The 24,050-nt window shown below is 38.7% G+C and overlaps 3 protein-coding genes across 4 annotated transcripts in view; all 3 read left to right on the top strand.

Moving 5' to 3' along the window:
• The first annotated feature begins 135 nt into the window (after positions 1–135).
• Positions 136–938, top strand: LOC6617650 (protein sisterless A). Its single transcript, XM_002041927.2, has one exon. The coding sequence runs from the start codon at positions 220–222 to the stop codon at positions 787–789; it is 570 nt and encodes a 189-aa protein (XP_002041963.1). The 5' UTR covers positions 136–219; the 3' UTR covers positions 790–938.
• Positions 939–4,592: 3,654 nt separating this feature from the next.
• Positions 4,593–7,317, top strand: LOC6617649. Its single transcript, XM_002041926.2, has 2 exons — positions 4,593–5,332; positions 6,228–7,317. The coding sequence occupies exons 1-2, from the start codon at positions 4,593–4,595 to the stop codon at positions 7,315–7,317; spliced, it is 1,830 nt and encodes a 609-aa protein (XP_002041962.2).
• A 5,164-nt stretch (positions 7,318–12,481) lies between these two features.
• The window catches only part of LOC6617644, a 77,130-nt gene continuing 65,561 nt past the window's right edge, over positions 12,482–24,050 (top strand). Inside the window, exons 1-3 of one of the 2 annotated variants that reach the window (XR_004362453.1) lie at positions 12,482–13,047; positions 17,262–17,633; positions 18,040–18,102. Coding sequence is in view for 1 of the 2 variants with exons in the window: in XM_032725103.1 (XP_032580994.1) it covers positions 12,990–13,047; positions 17,262–17,633; positions 18,040–18,102 (493 nt within the window). In the remaining variant the exon portion in view is untranslated. The remainder of the gene's footprint in view (positions 13,048–17,261; positions 17,634–18,039; positions 18,103–24,050) is intronic. The other variant, XM_032725103.1, reaches the window with a different exon arrangement.

Here is a 24,050-nt window from a genome sequence, read left to right as displayed (position 1 = left end):
CCAGCCAGGCGGCGAGATTGACGAAAACAAGATCATAAATCCCAGTGACCGCCATTCATGAAGGTAGTAGAACCCGCGAATAACCCATCCAGCGTCCAATGGCAAGCTACCTGCGGAAATGGTATAAAACGGGGCTGACATGTCGCCTATGGCAGCATTAGCACACGAAATCTCGACGAGAGCAGTCACAAGACCACGTCACACACCGAATAATTCACCATGGAACGGAGTCATCTTTATTTGCCCACCCTGAGCTACGCGGCCATGGGTCACGTATACGCACCGTATCACGGAAGCAGCTCACCCGCACTATCAACAGCATCGTCAACATCATCGAAGCCGGAGCAGATCGAGGAGCTGGTGTCCCAGCAGCTGCATCATCTCAAGATGCACTACGCCGACGAGGAGCAACGCTACGTGGACCAGATGCTCCTCGAGAATCCCATTGTTGTGGAGCGCCGTGCACCGCCGCCGCTGAAAACGGAGCTTGCCATGGATTGCCGCGGATCGGGTTCCGGATCAGGTTCCGGTTCTGGTTCGGATGTCAAGGATGCCCAGCGCCAGAGGGCCGAGTCGTGCCGCAAATCCCGCTACAACAACAAGATCAAGAAGGCCAAGCTGCGCTTCCGGCACAAATTCGTCAGCGGGCAGCTGAAGAAGAGCGCCGTCATGTTGGACACGATGCGGGATGTGATTGCCCAGGCGGAGAAGCAGCTGCTCGAGCGGGGATTCCCCGCCGCCACCCTCGAGCGGATGCGGGCCACCTTCGGCCTGGAAATGGAGCAGTGATATCGTAGTTTAGTTACATATCTCATAGGAACGGATCCCTGACTAGTCCAGCATTAGCCATACCACTTTTTTTTCTTGTTGACTATATCTAGTATCTAGTCTAAGCATATTATTAAATTTTTAAATAAAATTAAGAATCATATTGAAAACGAATGCTTTATTAATTCTATGAATATTTCTTATATGTGTGTATATAATATCCTATAGAGTCAAGGATATATGTACGTCCCATACTTTGGATGCACTTATTCTGAATTTAACGCATCGGCAGTCTTGGGGATTCCTTCGCCTGACCGAAGGTAATCCCATCGGCATTGGGCCAATGCAATGCACCCATTTCGACTTGGTTAAGTTCAGTTCATTTGATCCGACATGATTGCACTCCGCTTTCCCCGTTTCACGTTTTCCCCCTTTCCATTCTTTTATTTTCTTCTTTTTTTTTGGCTTGCGAACAATTTGCGTTGCCAAAAGCAGCAAATGCAATGGAAGTAATGGCCTTAAGAGCAGGTTTCTGTAAGAGATTGTGGCTAAATTTAGTGGGGCTACTACTGCAAATAGCAACCCACTTTCTGGTTGGTGTTTTCATTTAAGAACTGCGAACTGCACAGTCACTTGGAAGCTTTACTAAATGCTTGCCAAGGGTATGTAACTACTATATGTATACAATTTGGAACAATACATATATTTTAAAAGCCATTTTCATAATATCTTGATGTCTGCGTAATGAAAAGCATAATTATAGATACTTCGGATTGTTTTTTACCCCAAAAAGTTATTCTATTTCACTTCATATCTTTTCAACTATTTGGGTATCTGTTAGTCGCTACTACTGTTCACAAATATTTTTTAATAGTACAACATTAAGAATGAATGCAGGAGCAAATAATAGCAATGTAAAGACGAGAGTATAAAACGCATTTCGGCACAATGGCCAATCGAATTTCAAGCTGATGCTCGCTCAAAAATTTCATTTTCACGTGCCAGGTTACAAATGATTTCATCGCTGCAGTTTTCCTCGGGCTTAACCCCCACTACCCCCCAACTCTCTGCTGCTGCTTCTTACCTACGCACGTCTCACTCTTATTCGCTCACTCAAGTGCACACAATTCAGCGATTCAACGTCATCAGTGCAGGGAAAGGTACCTCGTGTACCCTACTGTGGTACAACATTAATTTTGGTACCTAACGAAGATATTATGATTGCAAAGGAGTTACAACTAATTTTGAAAGTACCTAATTGGTGCCTACTATAATATTTGGGTACAGTTACTAATGCGCTGTCCACCACTGTTTGTCATAATACTAAATGGGTGAAACTTTGCACCCACTTCACCCATCTCATTCTTCCCACACAACTCTCTCTCTTTCACGCCCTCTTGTAAAGTGCCGGAAAAGAACTTCAATTTGATTTTATCGCTCGGCCATAAAAGCTCAGCTCGTTTGTGTTGAATGCAGTCGAAGAATTTCAGAAATGAAAAGGAAACCGGGAGTGATGAAGGCCATCCAGATGCTATGGAGAAAATGGGTAACTGCAGCTTATAGTATTACTAGAAGTAGATGGCGCTGCAAAACAGATCAGTATATCTCGTTTTTTGTAGGAAAGTATCTGAAGGAAAGTATCTAAAGGAAAGTATCTGAAGGAATATATCTGAAGGAAAGTATCTGAAGGAACGTATCTGAAGGAAATTATCTGAAGAAAAGTATCTGGAGGAAAGTATCTTAGAAAAGTATCTGGAGGAAAGTACCTGAAGAAACGTATTTGAAGAAAAGTATCTGAAGGAAAGTTTCTGAAGGAATGTATCTGAAGGAAAGTATCTGGAGGAAAGTATCTGTAGGAAAGTATCTGGAGGAAAGTATCAGAAGAAAAGTATCTGGAGGAAAGTATCCGAAGAAAAGTATCTGGAGGAAAGTATCTGTAGGAAAGTATCTGGAGGAAAGTATCTGAAGAAAGTATCTGGAGGAAAGTATCTGAAGAAAGTATCTGGAGGAAAGTATCTGAAGGAAAGTATCTGAAGGAAACTGAAGGAAAGTATCTGAAGAAAGTATCTGAAGGAAAGTATCTGAAGGAAAGTATCTAAAGGAAAGTATCTGAAGGAATGTATCTGAAGGAAAGTATCTGAAGGAACGTATCTGAAGGAACGTATCTGAAGGAAAGTATCTGAAGAAAAGTATCTGGAGGAAAGTATCTGTAGGAAAGTATCTGTAGGAAAGTATCTGGAGGAAAGTATCTGTAGGAAAGTATCTGGAGGAAAGTATCTGAAGAAAGTATCTGGAGGTAAGTATCTGAAGGAAAGTATCTATAGGAATGTATTTAAAGGAAAGTATCTGTAAGAAAGTATCTGAAGGAAAGTATCTGAAGGTAAGTATCTGAAGGAAAGTATCTGTAGGAAAGTATTTAAAGGAAAGTATCTGAAGGAAAGTATCTGTAGGAAAGTATCTGAAGGAAAGTATCTGATGGAAAGTATCTTTATCATGCAATCACACATCAAATAGCTTTACAAATAGTTACAAAATTGCTGCCTTCTTTTCAGCTGCTTGGTGAAAAAGTACCTAATATCTGAATCCTTTTTCCAGACTTCCTTCCACATTTCAGAGATATTCCCACGAAACTAGCAGCTGGCGAACAGCACTGAGGAGGTCCTGGTCAAGGATGCGCCCCACCGCCCTCTCGTCCATTGTCTGGCGGACGCACCTGGCACAAAGACGATAAAAAGCTTCGGCATTGTCAATGGGCATCGGCGACGCTTCGAGGGGCGAGTGGTATCACAACAGCAGCCACCTCCATTCACTGCACGTTCCTAATGCGATGAATTGCTTTTTCAATTTTCCAATTTATTTTTCATTTTGAAAACTATACAAGGCGAAGTTTATTGATGCTCTTTGTTGCTCCGCCAGCCAGCGGTTATCGGACAGCGGGCACTCGGTGTCCATATACAAGTGCCACTGCATGAATATCAATATATATACGCCCGATTGGGGTCCTGAACAAGGAAACGGCGAGTTGAGCCCGAAACTTTTTAGTGGAAGTTGAAAAAAGCAGAACAGTGGTCCATGTAATGAAAGCGTTTAGTGTATAATGTTAATCTAAAATATAAACATGCATTTATCTAGTGAATTATTTATCAATTATTATTATTATCAATAAATAAAAATCGGTTTAAAAATGCTAATTTTAATGCCATTCAATACCACCGTGCAACTGTAGCGTCGCTTAGCTTGACCACCGGAAAATCTCGCTGGGGGAAAAATCGTCATCGAGTTTCCCCTCGGCTTCTTCTTTGATTTCCGCGTTCAGGTGAGTCTACTTGATTTGGCCATGGATGAAAAAGCACAACAATGGGAATAGATGGAACAAAAACAAACACCTTTGTGTTTCGATACGAAATAAAAAAATAATAATCAACAGTGTCGGATACGAAAGGGTGAAGTTTTTATATATTCCACAACTATCTCTAATTTATGTAAAATTTAACTAAAATGAAGTGAATTGCTAAAGTATAGCTAATATTAATATATAATAAGTTGAACTCTTAAATCATCCTAAATGGTGACTCCGGGAAAGAGACCCCCTGGTAGCCAGCCAAATGGCAGGTTATAATAATTATGTTTGCTTAAGAGCTGGACAACCCAAAACACCTGACATAACGAGTCTCTAATTGTGCGCGAGCAAACAAACAAAATTGCAGGTGTCAAAACAGGAATGGGCCGGAGTAAGTTGTGAACAGGATTCGAGTGGATTGAAACGGATTGGGTTGGATACTGGAAAAGTTCTCCAGTCATTTGTGCTAACAAACCCCATACGAATGGCGGTGCTTGGATCGCTTTTCCTGCTTTCCATGCTGGACATGAAAACGCTGAACTTGACCCGGCTGGATGGACTGCTGGTGGAACCCACCAGGGATTTGGCGCAGCTGGAACTTTATCTGCAAGCGGGTTCAGATCATCGGGACGAGGAGAATCCCTATGTCCAGTGGTTTCTGCAACGAACGGAAATTCCGCTGAGCATCGTAACCTATCAGGAGAATCTCTATTGGATGGACGATCCGTTTGGCCGAAGAAATCTAGTCCTGGTCATGAGTTTGGATCAACTTTTGACCAATCGTGGAGCGGCTGCACCGATACAGAAAGCTGGTACTTTCTTCTACATCCTGGCAGATCAAGACGAGGACCTGTCCGCAGATGAACAACTCCGTTTGGAGGGCAGCTGCCGACAGTTGTGGACGCAGCACAAAGTCTATAATCGGTTTTTCCTAACCAGAGATGGTGTGTGGATCTATGATCCCTTCAAGCGTCGCGATTCCGCCTTTGGACGATTGGTGCGATATTACGGCTCGGAGACCCTGGATAAGCTGCTCTTCCGCGACATGGCTGGCTATCCACTGCGCATCCAGATGTTTAAGTCCGTCTACACTCGTCCGGAATTCGATAAGGAATCCGGTCTGCTGACCAGAGTCACTGGCGTGGACTTTCTTGTGGCCCAAATGCTCAGGGAGCGATTGAATTTCACCATGCTACTGCAGCAGCCGGAAGAAAATTACTTTGGGTAAGCAATTCGATGTCTTTTTATTTTTTTCATTTTTTTTGTAGAAAAATTTGGAATACCATTTAGTTAATTTTTCTATAACTTGTCCGAAAATGATCACATATCCAAATAAATGACTGTTTTGCACAGCTAATTATCCAAATAAACGATTCATATCACCATTTTGTTAATTTAAATAAATTAATTTTTTCCCAATTTTCTGATTTTTCATAAGGGGTAACATCATCATTTTTTGCGAAAAATTGCCAAAAAAATGTATTTTTAACTGTGAAAGCCATTTTAAAGGCAATTTTATGACGATTTAGGCGAGGTATGGCATTCAGTATTTGGGTTAAAACCTTCATTACTATGAACTAAAAAAGCATTATTTTTTGTTGAAAAATTGGGGATTCATTTTGTCAAAATTTTGATTTTTTCGAAGAATTCAATATGCTATAACTTGGCCAAAAATGTTCATACATTCAAAAAAATTACTGTTTTATACAGCTAATGATCCAAATAAACTATTCCTATCACAATTTTTTTCAATTACAAAAATTAATTTTTTTCAAATTTTGTCATTTTTCATAAGGGGTAACATCATAATTTTTTGCGAAAAACTGACAAAATTTTACATTTTTAACTGTGAATGCCATTTTAAAGGCAATTTTATGACGAGTTCAGCGAGGTATGGCATTCCATATTTGGACAAAAATTTGCAGCAGATTACACATTGCTGTGTACAAAAATCTTATTATTTTAGGCGTAAAACCCAAGTAAAGGATTTTGGCAAAAGCCTATTATTTAAAGATATATCTTTCTGCACAAACTTAGTATGCTGCATCAATGGATATAATATTTATTTATTTCATTCGATACTAATGATATTATATTCAAATCACTTACTTCGCAACAGAGAACGCTATGCGAATGGGAGCTACAATGGCGCCATCGGTTCGATCATCAACGATGGACTGGACATTTGCCTCACGGGATTCTTCGTCAAGGATTACCTGGTGCAGCAGTACATGGACTTCACTGTGGCCGTGTACGACGATGAGTTGTGCATATATGTGCCGAAAGCCAGTCGTATACCGCAATCGATATTGCCCATATTTGCAGTTGGCTATGATATTTGGCTGGGCTTCGTGCTGACCGCCTTTGCTTGTGCTCTCATTTGGCTAACATTGCGGGTGATTAATCTGAAGCTGAGGATAGTGAGTCTGGGCAATCAGCATATTTTGGAACAGGCATTGGGCATTGTGGTGGATACTTGGGTGGTTTGGGTGCGACTCAACTTGAGTCACCTGCCAGCGAGCTATGCCGAAAGGATGTTCATTGGAACGCTGTGTCTGGTGAGCGTGATATTCGGCGCGATTTTCGAGTCCAGCTTGGCCACGGTGTATATACATCCATTGTACTATAGGGATATAAATACCATGCAGGAGTTGGATGAAAGCGGCTTGAAGGTGGTCTACAAATACTCATCCATGGCGGATGATTTGTTCTTCAGCGAAACATCGCCATTATTCGCGAGTCTCAATAATAAACTCACCTGGAATCGAGATCTACGTGCGGATGTCATCGATGAGGTGGCCAGATTTAGGAACCAGTCTGGGGTCTCCAGATATACCTCCTTGATATTGGAATCCTCGCAGTTAACGCTGCTCAATAAAATTTGGGTGGTTCCCGAGTGCCCCAAGTACTATACCATCTCGTATGTGATGCCGAGGGATTCGCCATGGGAAGATGCTGTAAATGCGTTGCTTTTGAGATTCCTGAATGCTGGACTGATTGTCAAATGGATCCAGGACGAGAAGTCCTGGGTGGACATCAAAATGAGGTCGAGCATCCTGCAAGCCGATGCTGAATCCGAACTTGTGAGGGTCCTAACTATTGGGGATCTGCAGTTGGCCTTCTACGTGGTCATCGGGGGTAATTTGTTGGCTTTTCTCGGCTTTCTAGCCGAGCATTTCAGGCGAAAACTGCAAAAGAAAGGGGTATAGATAAGCATTTTGTACATAAAATGTATTTGAAATGTATCTTAAATCAATATAAAACTGTTTTCAAAGTAAGCCCAATCAAACGACAATAAAATCAACAATTTCACACATTTTGTTTGTCATTTATTCTTTCGATATTTGGCAAAAGAAAAAAAAAGGAAAATTCAGCTAACATTTCATTTTCGCTTGTACCGTTTGCAAATTTCATTTTCGATAGGCCAGCGGCGAAATTGAGGAAGCAATTTCAGCACACATACAGCATGCGGCACAAAAAGGGCCAAAACGGCCAACACATCGCTGATATAATTTGGCCAAGTTAACAATGATACGCTCCAGCGGCGATTGCAATTCTGGCCGAGACCAGTCACGGTTCAAATCGAATTGGCAGCCTCCAAAATGCAATTGGCGGTTCAAGGTTGTCATTTGCAATGCAAAGCGACAGTCGCAACTGGAGTTACGCGATTTAAATACCATAAATCTATTAAAAACATAAAACATTTAAATAAAAAATATTGGTGCTTGATTCTGTCTGTTTTAAATAACAAAAAAATTAATGTTATAAGTGAATTTTTTTGGAGCTTCAAGAATCATTCTTAATTTCAACATCTAAATTTTGTAGTTTTAAGCCATGCTTTGTATTTAAAGTACTAATAAGACAAGTACACACATACCTTAATTAAATAAATATATGTATGTATTATGAATTTATTATAATTTAAAGACCCTATCAACCACTGTGCTCATCTCACTCACAAACACTCCTGCACACGTCAATCGGTCGCCTGCGTAAATTTGTGTTTATTTGGCATTTCGGTTGCTGCACACGAAATGACAATTAAACAGCCGCAATGCGAGTGACAACAACAATTACAACGGCACAACAACACATCAACACAACAACACACCACCAGTGAGCAGTTTATTTAAATATTCAAATCCGCACGGAGATGGGCGAATTCGCCGAAAGCGGCAGTCACATGAAATATGCGCGAGCTCAAGTCATCTTATCGTGACAGGAACAGCAGCGTTCAACAACAATGTTTACAACAACGCTTACAACAACGTTGTAACAACAAGGACACTCTAGCTGCAGGATGCGCCGAATGTGCCATTGATGGAATAGGGATTTCAAGCTACTTAGGTCTTCGCAGCAATACAATAATATAATACTGTGGAATTTTCATAGAGCACTAGCATTACTAACATAACATAAATAAAAATCACAACAATGTTACCTTATTGATAAGCAAATAATGCAAGTCTGTCGAATATGTCGCCAGCATTTTTCTGCTAGTTTTTCCATTGTGTGGAAATTGAGGGAAAGTGACAAGTTGACAAATTCTTCCAGAAAATAAGGCGAACGCAATTTTGAGTGCCGCTTTCATCACCCCCCTTCTCATCACTGATCTAATGATGCTCAGATGTCCTGCCATTTCCCCCACATTTTCCATGTTTTCCTTTCGCGCACCTTCTGACACCTCCTCCTTGCGAGTCCCATATTGCCAGTTGACAGGACATCGTCGCTTTATTCACTTTCTTCCACTTATTTTTGCCACATTTCAGAGCAGTGTTGTGCAAAATAAATATACAAAAATTAACATTTTATATAGAAAAATTGCAGAATAATGATGCAACTACTAAATAATATTTTACACCTAATTTCCTGTAATCAAATGTAATTTTTAACTAAAAACTTTTCAATGTGGCGCACATGTCGTATACGTGATATATTCGAAAGGCAAAGAATCCTGAAAAAATGCTAACATTGCTAGCAAAACAAGCTGATTTCTCAGCACTTTTGTAAAGTCAATTATTTGATGAGTCCCAATTTAAGAGATAGAGAGAGATGGGTAGCGTGAAGCAGAAAGAGAGGGAAGGGACTAAGCAGGACATTGCCGAAAACACGTGACGAGCATGCCAATCGCACTTTATTGACCGGTTCTCGATTTAAATATCGCCAGTGATGAGAGCAGCAGCACTTTTCCACTGGAGTAAAGTCGAATTTGATGATCTCGTTAATGGGAAATTGAAAAGCACGTAGTTTTTGCCGCTCCGTAGTTTCGCTTAGTGGTCATTTATGGTTAATTAATGGCTTTGATTGGCTTTCAGCTTTGTGCCCAGATGTTTTATACATTTCCATAAATGTTTTTCAACACAAAGCAGCAATATTTATGACCAAAAGCGCAAAAACCAGAGACCATCAATTTTTATTACCAAAAAAAAAAAAAAATATAAATAAGAAGTAAAACCGAAAAGCGAATTCCACGGAATTTTTCTTTGCACTTGCGGGCCACTTTTTGCCAACAGTGTTAATTCATTTTGATGGACTTGTGCTTTATTGCTCAAATTTTGATGGCAATTGTGAATTTTTTTATTTTTCTTAAATAAGCAATAATTTTTTTTTTAAGTGTGTAATAGGGATATGGACTGTATGAACTTTACTCACATTCGTTTGCTTTATTTTCACGAATAATGCAGATTGGGAAAATCGAGTGAAGATGAAATTCCAGAGAGCGGCCACCCACGAAAACTGGAGTAGTGTTGCTGCTGCTGCTGAAAAAATTATTCAAATTCCAGCTAAAAATAAACCCACAGACTAAAAAAAAAGGAAATTGAACAAAAAATTAGGTCCATAAGCAAACGCAATGAAAACTATTTAAAACAAAACGAGAAAAAAATGAAAAAATAAATATCAAAATAAAAATTCAGGCACGCGCGCTCATTGAGTAAGATCCAAAATTTTTGGTTTATTTCCAACTCATAACTTTTGTTTATCTTTGGTTGCTTTTTTGGATCTGCTGCCGCTTCTTCCTAATATGTTTCTTGCTTTTCTCTCTCGCTGCCCTGCATTTTGTTTTTGTCCGCTGCCGCGTTCGGTTCCAAAAAAAAACCCCAGATAAGTCTCTGAAAATCTGGAAAATCCGCGATATAAATCATGTATTTCTGATTCGCCGGCCAAGTGATACATCTTAACTAACTAGCTTTTGAGTAAACTATTTCCTATTTTACAATACGAACAAAACAAAACAAAACCAAAAAAAAAACAGCAACAAAGCACTCAAAACTGGCATACAAACAAATACTGCACAGCAGGCATAAAGTGTATTTTACTTTCTATGGTTTTTCCTTTGTGATTTGCATTTTGTGTGTAAATAATATAAAATGTACATATATTGTAAACCTTAAAGAGTCATAAATTTCAACGCATTTACCCACAAATTTTTGTTATTATTGTTTTTTGCGGTGAGTAGCTTTTCTTCCCGTTGGATTTCTGTCTATTATTCAGTTCGGTTTTTCATACATTTTTTGTTTCGTGTTTTTATACAAAACGTACAATTTTATTACGCCCGATAGTGAAAAATTATTTCGCATGCATTTTAAAAGGATTTCAGTGATGTGAGCGAATATTTGATACCTTAAAAGCAAACAAAGATATATTTCTTTTTAATATTTTTTGCAAACAGTTTATGTATTCTTTGTTCCAAATTATTGTGCACTTCTTTTTACGATAAATTTGAATTTTTATAAATTTTTACGCTGTTTGCAGCTAGCCTTAACCACTCCTAGTTTCCAGGGTATCCCAATTATAGTGACGCCGCCAGGAGAGCACAATTTTTCAATTAGTTTATATTGAGTCGATCATGTTTTTGTGTTATTGGTTTAACTTGCTTCTGTGGCGTCAGAGATTTCGATACGAAAATTTGCCTGTCCTTGTTTATTTGATTTGTTTTTCGCCCATTTTTTGTCTTGGCCATTTCGTTGCCATTTTCAAATATCAGCAGACAATATTGTGTTTAAGGAAATTATTGAATTTGCCCTGCTGGCCGAATGCGAAGGCATTTTGACACCTCGCCTGAGTGGGGGCGTGGTTACGCCCACTGGCGTTAAACTTAATTGCCAATCATAATAATTAATGCGGCAATTATTTGCGTTGAAATTATATTGGGAAATGAGATTCGAAATGGTCGATTCGGCATGGGGATCTGACAAAACGATATACGTTCGATGCTATAAACATTTCAAACACTATGGGCTATATGAAATGCGATTTAACAAACCATATGGTATTTATTGCGGAAGTCATATTGAGTAAATGGATCTATTATGTACAATTAATTGATTGACCACATAAAATAGTCATTTATTCTTATAATATAAATGGCTTTAATATAATACTGTTCTTTAGTAACAATACACTTATTAAGAAAATAAAACAAGAAATTAAAAAAAAATTGAGAATACAATACACCCAATATTCCTTTAAAGTTGCTTTAAAGCTAAGTCTGGGCACACTTTTCTTTGAGTGTTGCTGAAATGCATTGTCAATTTTCAGCTTGACAACTTCCTGCAAAATATTCACCATTTTAAAGCGGACACATGCAATGATATGACAGGTCAACAAGTTTTGGGAATTTGTTCATTATTGAAGTTCCGTAGAAAAACCCACAGACAACAACACAAACAGCTGGCGATCGACTGATGCACCTGCGAATGGAAATCCATGGAAAAGCTCGGAAAACTCACGGCACTCTCTGAACTTTTTCCGCTCCGTCCGCGAATTTCGTAGTTTTTCAATTTTCCATTTAATGTTGGCGTTGTCACAGCCTTGTCTACTGCAAATGTGAATTGATTGCGATTTTTCATATTAAACTGGGGAGGTTGGAAAATCCAGAAAAACGCTGTCAGTCTGAAGAAAATTGAATGGTGTGGATTTATGATTGCTGCACATGTAAAGTGTAAATATTCTTCAAAATAAAATTGTTACTTAAATTATTATTACAAGCATCAACATATATAACATAATAAGTTTTAGAAAATTATTATATTTTATCGAATAGCTACTGTATCGATCATATTTGCTCTATTTTTTCTACAAATGATCTGCTTTTTTGGAGTAAGTTACATTCCTGCAGTTTCCTTTTTCCTCACCACTTTTCCACTCTCATTTTCCATTTCCAAATCGGCAATCAGCCGAGCGCATCCGAATGTGAAACCGACCGATCGCACACTGCTCCCAGCACTTTTCCTCTCATGAGTTTTCCGCATTTTCCTTAGACGCTCTCCCACGCGAAAATTCCAGTTTGAGAGCAATTGAATGCGGGGCTGAGGCCAAAGCTAAAACACGAAATGGAAAGTAAAAGAAAACATTAACCGGACAGCCGTCAGCGCAAACAGACGTGATCGAAAGTCCGGGAAATCCAAAATATCCGTGCATTTTGCTGCCTTTCAAGCTATTAATTAAAAACTAAGTGCAGCTTAGAGTGAAAATTGATATTAGTAAAGAAGAAAGAAAATATAGACTAAAACCAGTATTCCAGAAGACACAGAGTGCAATTCTTCTAGCCCATCAAATTTTCCCTTTTGTCACAAAGTTTTGCGGATAGTTTTTGGCTCGGTGCTCTGTGTGTGTAATATTTACGCTACAATTTTGTTTTTTTTACAATTTATTTTCTGTTTTGTATTTTGGATTTGTTTTGGTCTTGGTCTAAAATTAATTTTAGCCTTTTCCGAATGCAGTCGACTGCGGGCCAAAAAATAGAAGAGGCAACACCTGCAGTGTGCGCGCAGTGAATAATTTGTTTTTTTTTCTTGTGTTGGATTCGAAAATGGAGTTTCGGTCAGCACATACAAAATAATCGTATATTAACAGAAAATTCAAAAAGTGCAGAGTCGAAATGCCGGAAGTACTGGATGCCATGGAAATGGAGGCGCCATCCGATGTTGTGGACATCTGTAAGTTATTCTCAGATTTTGTATTTGAAATAAAAGTATTTAAAATAAAAGGACCTTCAATTGCTCTGCCAATCGATGGGTTGCACCCTTCATAATCGTCTATTTTTATTCATTTACTTGATTTACCAAATGCAAAACAGCAAAAATCGAGAGATAAACAACATTTTGGATGAGAACTCTCGCCGTCAGCGAATTTAATTTGATTTTGACCAATTGTTTTTCGTATTTGTTTGATTTTGAGTTTGCATACGAAATGTTGTGTGTTGTTTGCCCACAAAATTCAGAGGGAGGGGGGGCGCAAATTCTCCGGGCTAATTTCGGTTTGTTTGTCCAGCAATTTCCACAGACCGGAATTGGATGAGGAATTCGTTTAATTTCACTTTCGCAATCCAAATGCACTGCCATCCATACTTTATACTATCGATGCTACCTGCCAACATCAAAGCGGCTTTTCACAAACGAAAGAAAGAAAATTTATAACGAAAAGCCAAAAAGGGAAAAGAGTTTTCCTCGAAACCATGAGGAGTATGACCACCCATGGCGCCTCGAATGGCCTGCGATTCGCATTTGGAAATAGATTTGGTGGCCCCAGGAATACGGCCATCACATGGCCCCATACCAAACATAATCGCTGCTATATGGCGCGATTATCAAAACTGAATAAATAAATATAAGTTTCATGATAATATCATCTAAAACACCTCAGCGAAACTTTTCCGACCATTAATTGGCCCAGAGCAACATGTGTTCTGGTCTTAAAAAGCTAACCAAATATTTTATTTGTGCCGAACAAAAAGGCGAACAGCAAAGGGAAACAGTTCGCACCCACAAGTTCGCCTTCGATATTTAGTTGTTTAGCAATCGCACTCACTTCTCTCAATTTAATTAATTAAAATAAATTATAAATATTAATAGATATTTACCATTCACTATTTTGCCGTAGGAAATGCGAAAAAATGATCAAGAACCGCTTTCGAAAATCTTTGATGTTTGAACATTTAATGACTCCTCTTCGTTTCATTCGAACGGAACCAGATTTGCTCGATCGAAAACGGAAATCTGCTTGAGGAAAATAAAAAAAAAAACTGTGTTTTTGGGAAAACAATTTGCCAAGTTTTTCGCATTGCGTATCCGTGTTTATTATTGTTTATTGTCCGCGCAAAAGGGAGGAAAATGTGATATGTGAAATGTGTTCATTTAACTGTCAGACTGCGTTGCCCAAAAAATTTGAATCTCAATCTCAGCCGACTGTTTGATCGATTTGCAATGCTGCAGAAGGTGGAAATGGGGCCAATGACAGATGCAAAAACGAACACTGTGCTGCAGGGAAATTGTTTCCCGGAAAAAGCGTGAAAAACATGAGCTCACTGGGATTTTCCATTAAGTAAATAGATGTGCTTAAATAATTATATGTAATACTACATCTGCAAATAAAACATTTTAAGGACACAAATTTATTCCTTTGGTGGTTAATGAAAATTTATACCTCTTATGTTATGTTTTAAATTATAAAATGAGTCATATGAACATACTTTACTATAAAGACGTATAAAAGTTATGTGTATTTCTTTGATTTTCCTTGGAATGTCTTAAAATATTGCTGTTCAATATTTTCCCACATAAGCCGTGAAAAACTTTATGACTTCGAAAAAGCTATGATATAAATTGAGCAAAACTTTCGCAGAATACGCCGATAAAATACCCTTCGCAGGCATTGCAATTGATTGCCCTCAATGTGAATAGCATTTTGGATTGATAACCAATCGGACTGCTGGGGTCATAAATCTTGGCCAGAATTATATCCGCAAACGGAATGGCCTTCGATCGGGACAATTTACGGCTGATCGGTGTAGTTTATCCATCAAACTGCAATTCGGCCAGAAGGCTGAAAACTTGAAAGCCGTCGACCAGAAAAGCCAGCGATCTAAACAATGTCTGGAATATGTTTCCATTGCAAACGGCGATTTTGTTTAGATTGCGTCTCGTTTTCCCGTCATAAACATATTCCGTCGCCCGGCGATCTGCAAAGTTCAGTTTTTACAAGACGGCGGATTGGGTATTTATGCATATCATTAATATAAATATTTTGGCTCTGGCTTCTCGTATGCGATTTTATGAGCTTCTGTAAGGATTGTTTTTAAATGTTTGGTTATAAAATTACTTGTTTTTCAAGCTAAATTATAACAATAATAATTTCTTTGCCCATGCACAACACACATATTTATATACACAAATCGCACTATTTACAGATTTTACGCAGGCCGCCTGGAAAATGTTTTTCCCTTGGCTAAATAAAAAAAAACTTCATATTTATTTTCAGACACGTTTCAAATATTTTTTTGCAAACTTTTTTATGGCTTCTGAAGTTTTCATAGCTGACTAAATAGATATGTAAATTGATTTCTTATTAATTTAAATCTAATTAAATAAATATTAAATATGTGTTAAATTTAAATTAAATATGTTTAAAATATTCATTTAATTTTAAAGTCATATACATTTTAAAGTATCAACTTTTACAGCATTTTATAATTTTTTTAAACCATTTTACAGTTTAATTTATTGCCAATACTTTTGCAAGATTGTAAATTAGCTTGAAGCTATTTGAGATATTGACAATATTCAAACTGTTAGCTTGTTTATGGTTTTCTGTCCGAGTTTTAACGAGGCGCAAATTTACGATTGCCAGTGCTACGTGCCAATAATCATAATAACAATTATTCTAATTGCAATTGGCATGTGGCAGGCTCTGGATGCACAATTAACGACACTCGAAATAGTGCATTAAAAGTGCCACAGAAATGCAATTAATTGAGTGGGCTTCATGGCAAATAAACCGATATTATTTATGATTTCTTCGAATCGCATTTGTGCTTCATATTCCAGGATAAATGTTTTATTCTATTCTTGGTTTTTTTTCCACGCCCAGCCTGTTGAATGGCCATTTGTTGGCACTTGGATAGCAGTTTGAAATATGCAACAAATAAACACGACCAACGACACCAAGATCGGAGGAGCAGCCAATCGCCCAAACCAAAGACCCAGTTGCAGTTGGCCATCAGCCAGAAATTAGCCAGCCAGCCGAGTCGGTGGCACATGGCTGTGGTTCAAAGGGGTTCAAAAAGTAGATGGTTTTAATAAGTGCTGAAAAAATACGGTTATTCTACTTACAAAGTATGGGTTCAAATTAATTTTTGAACAAAAAGCTCAGTTACAAACTCGTCTTATTAGCTAATGTTAAATCTAAGTATAGTTAGTTACATTTTAAACGATTTATTTGACCCCCCTTGCCTGCGACACTGACACTTTACTGAACATCCCCAAAGAAAAGCTGCCAGCGAATGTGTGTGTTTTTCTCACTTGCCAGCCCAAAGTCACGGTAACTCCCCAAAAATTCTCCAATTCAAGTTGGCCCCTTCATTTGCAGTGCAGCTTCTTTGCAACTTGAAAATAGCTAAGCAGCTGGCAGGGCAAATAAATCAAATGAATTGCATTTGAGTCAAATGGAAAAGGGCTGTCCAAGCTGTTGAGATGATAAGTGAGTGAGCTGAGATTCGTTTTGGTATTCGTTGGCATTCGTTTCGTATTCGTTTGGTATTTGTATTTGTTGAGCACTTTTGCTTGTGTGCTTTTCAACACTTAATTAGCAGGCAGCACTTTGATTGATTGTTATCGCAATCATCAGAATGGGAATATTATTTACGATTGGAAAGACGCTCTGTTGCAGAAGTTAACATACCTTTTCAGATGTGTGCTTTTTTTCTTAATTTGTACAACACTGGCTGAGAAAACGCGCCGTGTGAAAAGTGCACTTTGCTTCACTTTTACCAGCACTCAAATGCATTTTAAGCAGCAACACCAACTCGATTCCATTGACAGGTACATGACAGCGGTGAGGAAAATTGAAATTCCCCAGCCACCCACACACTAACCCCATTCTTGGATGTTTTTACCCTCGCTTCGCATTCATCGAAATGATTCACGAGATGATGTGTGAGCGGAAAAAAACGAATTTGTCAAACACACATATCCCATTGACGTAAAATGCATTTTTATTGCGAACATGTTCTCCGCGGCTGTAGTTAAATAAATAATATATTATCTTAGATTATATAACGAAGACATTTAGCTAAACTGAAGTTACTTATTATCGATTAAGGGAAAATTCTTTGGCACGTATTTTTTATAATAATTGTTTGAAATTGAAATTTCAGCGGCGCGGGAGACAGCTGTCAACGTGATAACCATCATCGATGCCAGCAGTCTAAATAATAATAATAATAGCAATAGTACAACCAATAATAACCACCACAACAGCGTTGAACCGGAAACGGAAATCGGTGCAGTGCAGCTGCAGCAGCAGCAGCAACAACAACAACAGCTGCATCTTCAGCCGGCGCCGAATTTCGTTGCCATTCCATTGTTGGAACGACGGCGTCGCAGTCGCAGCCACAGTCGCAGTCACTGCCGCATCGCCCCCTTGGCGCCGATCATCTGCATCCAGAACGGATCGCATCCGGAGGAGCTCGTCCGCCTGTCACGCTCGCGATCCTGCTTCCTGCGCATTCGCAGGACCTTCATCAAACGTGAGTAGCTGCTGGAAATATAAAACATACATATATGTATAATTAATAACTAACTATATTGCTGTTATATCAGTTTTGCAGTTTTTCTCACAGTATTAATCTGACTTTTGCCCATTCGAGCGGGCAAAAGAAGCATGTCTTTTTGTTGCCCAAAACTGCATTTCCATTTAACCCTTTTAGCGTCTATTTTCATTCGCCTCAATCTCCGGCAGCTTTACTTCGATTTTCACGCTTTTCCTCACCCTTGCCAAGCGCTTTGAGTCTGTGTCAGCGATTTTAATTGAATTGCTGCGATTTCCCATCGTTGTGTTTGTATTGTCCACGTTGTTGTTAACCCTTTGGTGGCAGCTCTTAAATCGTTTTCTTGTTTTTTCAACCATCCGCTTGTTGTATTTTTTCTCCACAGTTTTTGCCAAAATCATGGGCAGCAATAATCCCAGCGAAGCGGATCGATACGACTATTATGACTGTGAGTAAAATGCAAACTCATTTCCATATCATATTTTTCTTACGTATTTCTCCTTTTTTCGCTCGTTATCGCACTTATATATACATATATATATATTTATACATTTCAAGCATTTTCTTTGTTTCGCTGGGAAATATAAAATCGAAAGGGCGGGTGGAAATCTGTCAGTCATTAAACATCAAGTGCGCAATTGACGGGTAGATAAATGAATACTTCTTCTATGTACGATATTTACTCAGTTTGTGTCCATGCTGATTTAAATATTTATATTTTTTAAGCGGTTATACGGAATTTATAATTAACTATTCGGGGAATGCAAGTGAAAGCCACTTTTGTCTGAAACTGCAGAAATGGACAATAAATACGAGTAAATGCGAGTCAGTGATTAATTATCGTTATTTATTGTGAATTGAACTGATTAATTATTTTTTAATTAATCTTTAATATTATCAGTGGGATTTTCGCATTAACTTGGTAGCTATAATATAAGTATGCAAAAGTATCTCATGTTTAAAATGCACGATTAAAGTGTATAAACGAATTATCATCAAATCTTAAGCTGTCAAAACCTTTTATGGTCATAAATTCCATAGGTCTTAAATTCACATTTCCCACCAAATAATTAATTGTGAACTAATTAGTTTACTTCGATTCGATTTAACACTTTGCCACACTAAACAACATCCGTATCCGTATCTGTCGAATATCACAGTCTTAGGATGTATGACTTTCTCAGCCACAATCAAAGCGGTTTTATTGATTAATTTCTGGTTAAACGACCTCTTCGACATTTGTCACAGCCCGCAAAAGTATGCAATAGATTCAAGAGTTCGCCGAGTGGCTTGGAAAATCCCCGTTCGTCTGTGGTGAGCTTTCACTGTGGCTTGCCATCGCGATGGCACCGATGCATCGGTGCGGTTTCAGGGCTCCATGGATTTTATCGAGCATACGCCCGAGTGGCAAAGGGAACCAAATTGGTTTTGTATGCGCAGATAAAGTGGTAAAACAATCAAAAATATACAGTAGAAAATGTTTCGATGCTTCAAATATACAATACAACTAGCATCTCTGCACTTTTTTAATGATTCTTTGTTAGCTAAAATAGAATTTATTTGCACTCACTTCTTGACAATGCCCTATTCCATACGAATATCCATTCCACAAATAAACTTTTAATTAATTATTCACCTATATTTTGTAAGTTTTTTCCTTTTTTATTTGAAAAGTGATGAAAATCAGCATTGCCAAGCAGGAGAAAAGCAGTTATCCATCAAAATATTTACTTATTTTCGATTCTTTTCGCCTCATGTCTCTCTTTGTGGTTTATTCCTCTCGTTGCCTTCTTGGTGGCTCCGTTTTCATCTCTTTTTCGCTTTTATGCGTGCTTGCGTCTGTATGCGTGAGTATCTGTGGGTGTGTGAGTGTAGCACTTCAAATTGCGGCAAGTGAAAGCTATAGGAGAAAATCAATAAGACACCAGAGACACTGACTGCGGAGGCGTCGGCAAACACTGGAGAATTCGGCACACTGCGAGAAATTTTGACATATTAGGGATAGGGTGGCATCTAGGGGACGGGCACAGCAAATGGCTGCACGGGGTGGTTTCCCAGGGCATAAGTAGTATTTATGTTCGTATCTAAATATCTACACTCATCTGTCAAATATCACGTTTCCTGTTTACACTTCTGCTGCCTTCAATATGCCCTGGGATTCCCCTTTACCAACAGCCCCCAAAGCAGCCACGCCCCTTCGCCGCCCCCCTTTTACCACCTTGCTCTTGTTTCAGTTCTCTGTTTGTATTTGGCATGTTGAGTGTTGAGTGGCATTTGCCATTCTTGGTCTCATTCTGGCTTTCCTTGGTAGTTTTGCCGTTGCCACTGCTGAATGGAATCAAAAAGTGCCAGCTGAGCGATAAAAACGATAGAAATCTATTATTATTATTATTATTTAAACATTTCTTAAGTTTCCAAAATTAAGAAATTAAACATGTGATAAATGTGGACAAACATATGGAATACATTTTCAAGTAAATTCATTTTCTGATAATATAATATTAACGGGACTTAAGCCAAGAAATATCCTCGTTGTAAATATCGTCACTTAAGGACAGACTTTCCCTGGCACTTGAAGAGGGTCAGGTCAAGACATGGGAATGGAAAATGCTAGTGCAAACATATGGCTCCTTGTTTTCGTATGCCCACTTGAGTCGAAGGCAAGACTGTCAAAATATCCAAATGACATTCGGCAAATTCGCATGTAAATGAGTTACCGATGATAGCATTCGAGTGTGGGCATTGCGCCGGTAGTCGCATCAATTGCAGTCAGTAATTCGGATACTAGCTGGGGGGCTGGGGAATTATAAGCCATTCAAGGGCTCCCAGTCTCGTCTTTTCCGCACACGAATCAATTAAGTGCCAAGTAATTTGATGAGTAACACTGACGAGAAAGACTGGAGAAAGTGGCCGGCGAAGCTGTTTAAGTGTCTCGAATGAGAAGCGCGGAGGAGGGCAGGTAATTCTGAATTTATTCTGTATTATTTATGTGGGTTGTTTTGAGTATTTATTTTGTATATTTGATATTGGTAATTCATTATTTATACTGTAAATTATAATTCATACATGCATATTGTGCAGATGGGATCTAAAAAAGGAATAAGAATCGTGGTTTTTTTTTGGAAACAATAATAATACATTTTGAAAAATGGTTAAACTTGATTTTTATTAATTTTCAGTTGTTATAGGGTAAACAATGTGTGAGAAACAATGGGCTCTTGTATTATTAAAATATTATCATATTTTACACGATTCAATTGTTTTATTGGCAACAGCTGGCAGTAAAACGAAATTCTAACTTTTTTTTGGCACCCGACAATGAAATAATGAGTGCTTCACTACCTACCCCAAGCCAATCCGCGAATTGCCAGTTCCCAGCTCGCAGCTCCCAGTTTCCAGTTCCTCGCTTTTTAGCCGAGTTGCTAAGCAACAGGTAGGCCCACAATTTGGCCAAAGAAAAAACGAGACCGAGTGATGCTCTCTCTTTGGCCAAATAGAAAATCGGCCCAGATGAAAAGCAGTCAGCCAGCCAGCCGAACCTTCAGATTCGCTGTCGTTTGCTGCGTCACAAGGGAAATTCGGTGCGCCCAGAGAATTTCCCATCGCTGCGATAGAAAATCTCGCATGCGAGATGGTCGGAAAAGCGGGAAAATCGCTGCCTGCTCTCCTTTCGCCGCGCTTCGACTCACTTCGTTTCGCTTCTCGCTTTTCGGCATCGTCCATCGCATTTTTTGATTCTGATTTCAGTTCTCGTTCAGCTTTGCCGACGGCACGACGTGCTTTACTAGCGAAAAGAAAGAAACTAGAAAAACTGGGGAAAATCTGGGAAAATTACTCGTCGTCTTGTCAATTGGCGCGGGCCAAAAAAAAAGCTAACTTAAAAATTAAAAAAAAAAAACATTTTAAAGTTGTTATCGAAAAACGAAATATAGAACAGTTCCTGTTGTGAGTTTTGGTTAAACCTTTTTTTTTCTGTGATCAAATATAAAACGAAATACGATTGGAAAAGTCCATATTCCCCAGTTGTTCGGCTGTATTTTTTTTATGTGCTCAAAAACATTTATCCTAAACAACATGAAATGAATGCATAATTCATCAAATACCCTATAAAAAAGTCGTTTTCGAAAGCAGTAAAAATGCTCTAAAATTTTAATATAATGACCATGAGAATTTCCCGAAACATTTTTGAAATTGCTCGCAAGTGTCTGTGGAAATTTTTTAGATTTATTTCAATATTGACTTGAAACATTTAAATGTCGGAAGTAGATTTTTGTATTTTCTTGGAAGATTATTTTAAACGATTTTCCAAAGAATTAATTTAATTTAAAGTTCTGGCAAAGCTTATATATTTATAGTGAAGCGGAAAAAACACAATCCAAGCACCTATTTAAGTAGATATTTGAAAAATAGATTAGCAAATGAGTTCGTTAAACTTGGATTTAAATATTTATTTACCCAAAGAAAGTTTCTTAACTTAAAAGCACTTTTGCCTGCGTTAAACTGCTCTCTGTTGTACTTAAAATTGGCTTAAATACGCTACACAAAAACAAACACTCTGAAAGCAGTGTGATGGCAAATTAAATAGTGTAAGCCTATTCAGCAGCCAAATCGGCTTAGCACCTCGCCGCAATCAGACAGCAACGGCTGTGGGATGGACCATGGCTCAATTCGCATGCTGTTTGCCCTTTGGAATGGAACCATTTTGGCTTCAAGTGTTCAGTCCCCGAATGTTTGAGTCGCACCTTAGAGTTTTCCCACTGACTTTCCCAACCCATTTCCCTGTTGCCTGTGTGTGAGTGTGTGTGTGTGCTCCCCGGCGATTTGCTTTGTTCGACCAACAAAAAACTAAGCCCGTGTGTCTCTGTGCCAAATTAATTACAAATGCTTGCCGGGCACAATGCCATTACGGCATGCAATGGATTAGGGCGCAATATACCCTGTAATTGAGCGTGGAATATGAAACCCTGCCAATTGACTACTTCTGGTCAGAAATTATGTGATTTAAATGCATACCATTTTGGCCTTAAAATCCACAGTACAGAGCAGAATGTAAAGAGCAATCTAGCAAATATCTTTAGACCAATCTCACACCCTGTAAACGTAATATTCGCCTGGCACTCTCCAACTCCCGAAAGTATGCAATGGCATTCGCATAAAACGGAATTTCTTCTCCCATAAAAACTGGCTGCCACACGCGCCAGCCACGCCCCCTTTGCCGCCTGCGAAAAGCATTTCTAATTGTCTCCGCATGGGTCGTCCCTTAACCCCCTGCTGCCCCCATTCCTTAACCCACACACACACACCATTCCTGTTCACTTGTTAAATATTTAAGCTGCTTGGGAGCTTTAGTTTCAATTTTTAATTAAAAAACAAAACAAAGCTGAGAATGAAAAAAAGGCAAGGAAATTCAAAAAATATAGCAGAAATTTGCCAAAAAAAAAGGACGAAAAAAAACAGTGAACACCGTTTAAAGCATTTAATTGCATTTGGCGTGTTTAACTTGCAGCTGCCGACGCATAATTATAAAAATGTTGCGCATACGCCCTGTGTGCGCTGGAGCATTTTGAGCGCATTTCATTTGGCCAGCTGCAGCGAAATCTTTTTTGGGCATTAGAAATATTACACATACGCCGCTTGGGCCGCAGCTGCAAATATTTATGAAAATTGCTGCATTTAAAGTCAGTGCCAAGGAATGCGAGACATTATGCGATAAAGCCCATCTTAATTGGTGATATTTGCCAGCGGGTATATTGCCTTAGTTTGGCATTATTTTAACTTGATAATAATATTAGTGCAGCTTAAAGTTATCAAGCTAAAAATTGCATAACCATAATGATATTTCAAGTTCGTTAAGCAGCTTTCCATCAGGCTGCCCTTAGTGAGTTGACACATTTTTGGGCCAACTTGCGAGTGGGCCTTTTGGTCAAACTACTTTGCGACCAGCGGCTGGTTTTTGCAGATACATTCCACTTGGCTTTGCCTTTCCAACTGTCGCCTTTCTCTTTGATTTTTCCATTTTTCCTTCGCCATTGAGTGTCGCTCAACTTTCGACTGAAGCTAATGCAAATCTGATTGGCTCAAAGGAGCCAAATTCCCAGCTGAATCAAAGGGCTTAGTGTCAAGTTTGGCAAACGGAAGAAATGGAAGAAGAAATCGAATGGAAACTCGTCACAAAATGTGAGTGAACCAAATACGCGGCTCACTGTTCTCATGTAATCGATAAACATTATTTGTTGATTTTCGTAATGTGTTTAAAGCGTCATACAAAATCAGAAATCAGCCAGAAAATATATGGTCATAGAGAGAGCGACACTAATTCACTTCGCTGGGCGTTGATTTTTCATTCAGAAACCATTTTTGTTTAGCATTTTGGGCCGTTTTTCATCGTTTTTGTGG

This window comes from Drosophila sechellia, chromosome X (assembly GCF_004382195.2).
Source record: "Drosophila sechellia strain sech25 chromosome X, ASM438219v1, whole genome shotgun sequence".
Lineage (NCBI taxonomy): Eukaryota > Metazoa > Arthropoda > Insecta > Diptera > Drosophilidae > Drosophila > Drosophila sechellia.
This window is presented reverse-complemented; position numbering and strand designations above follow the sequence as displayed.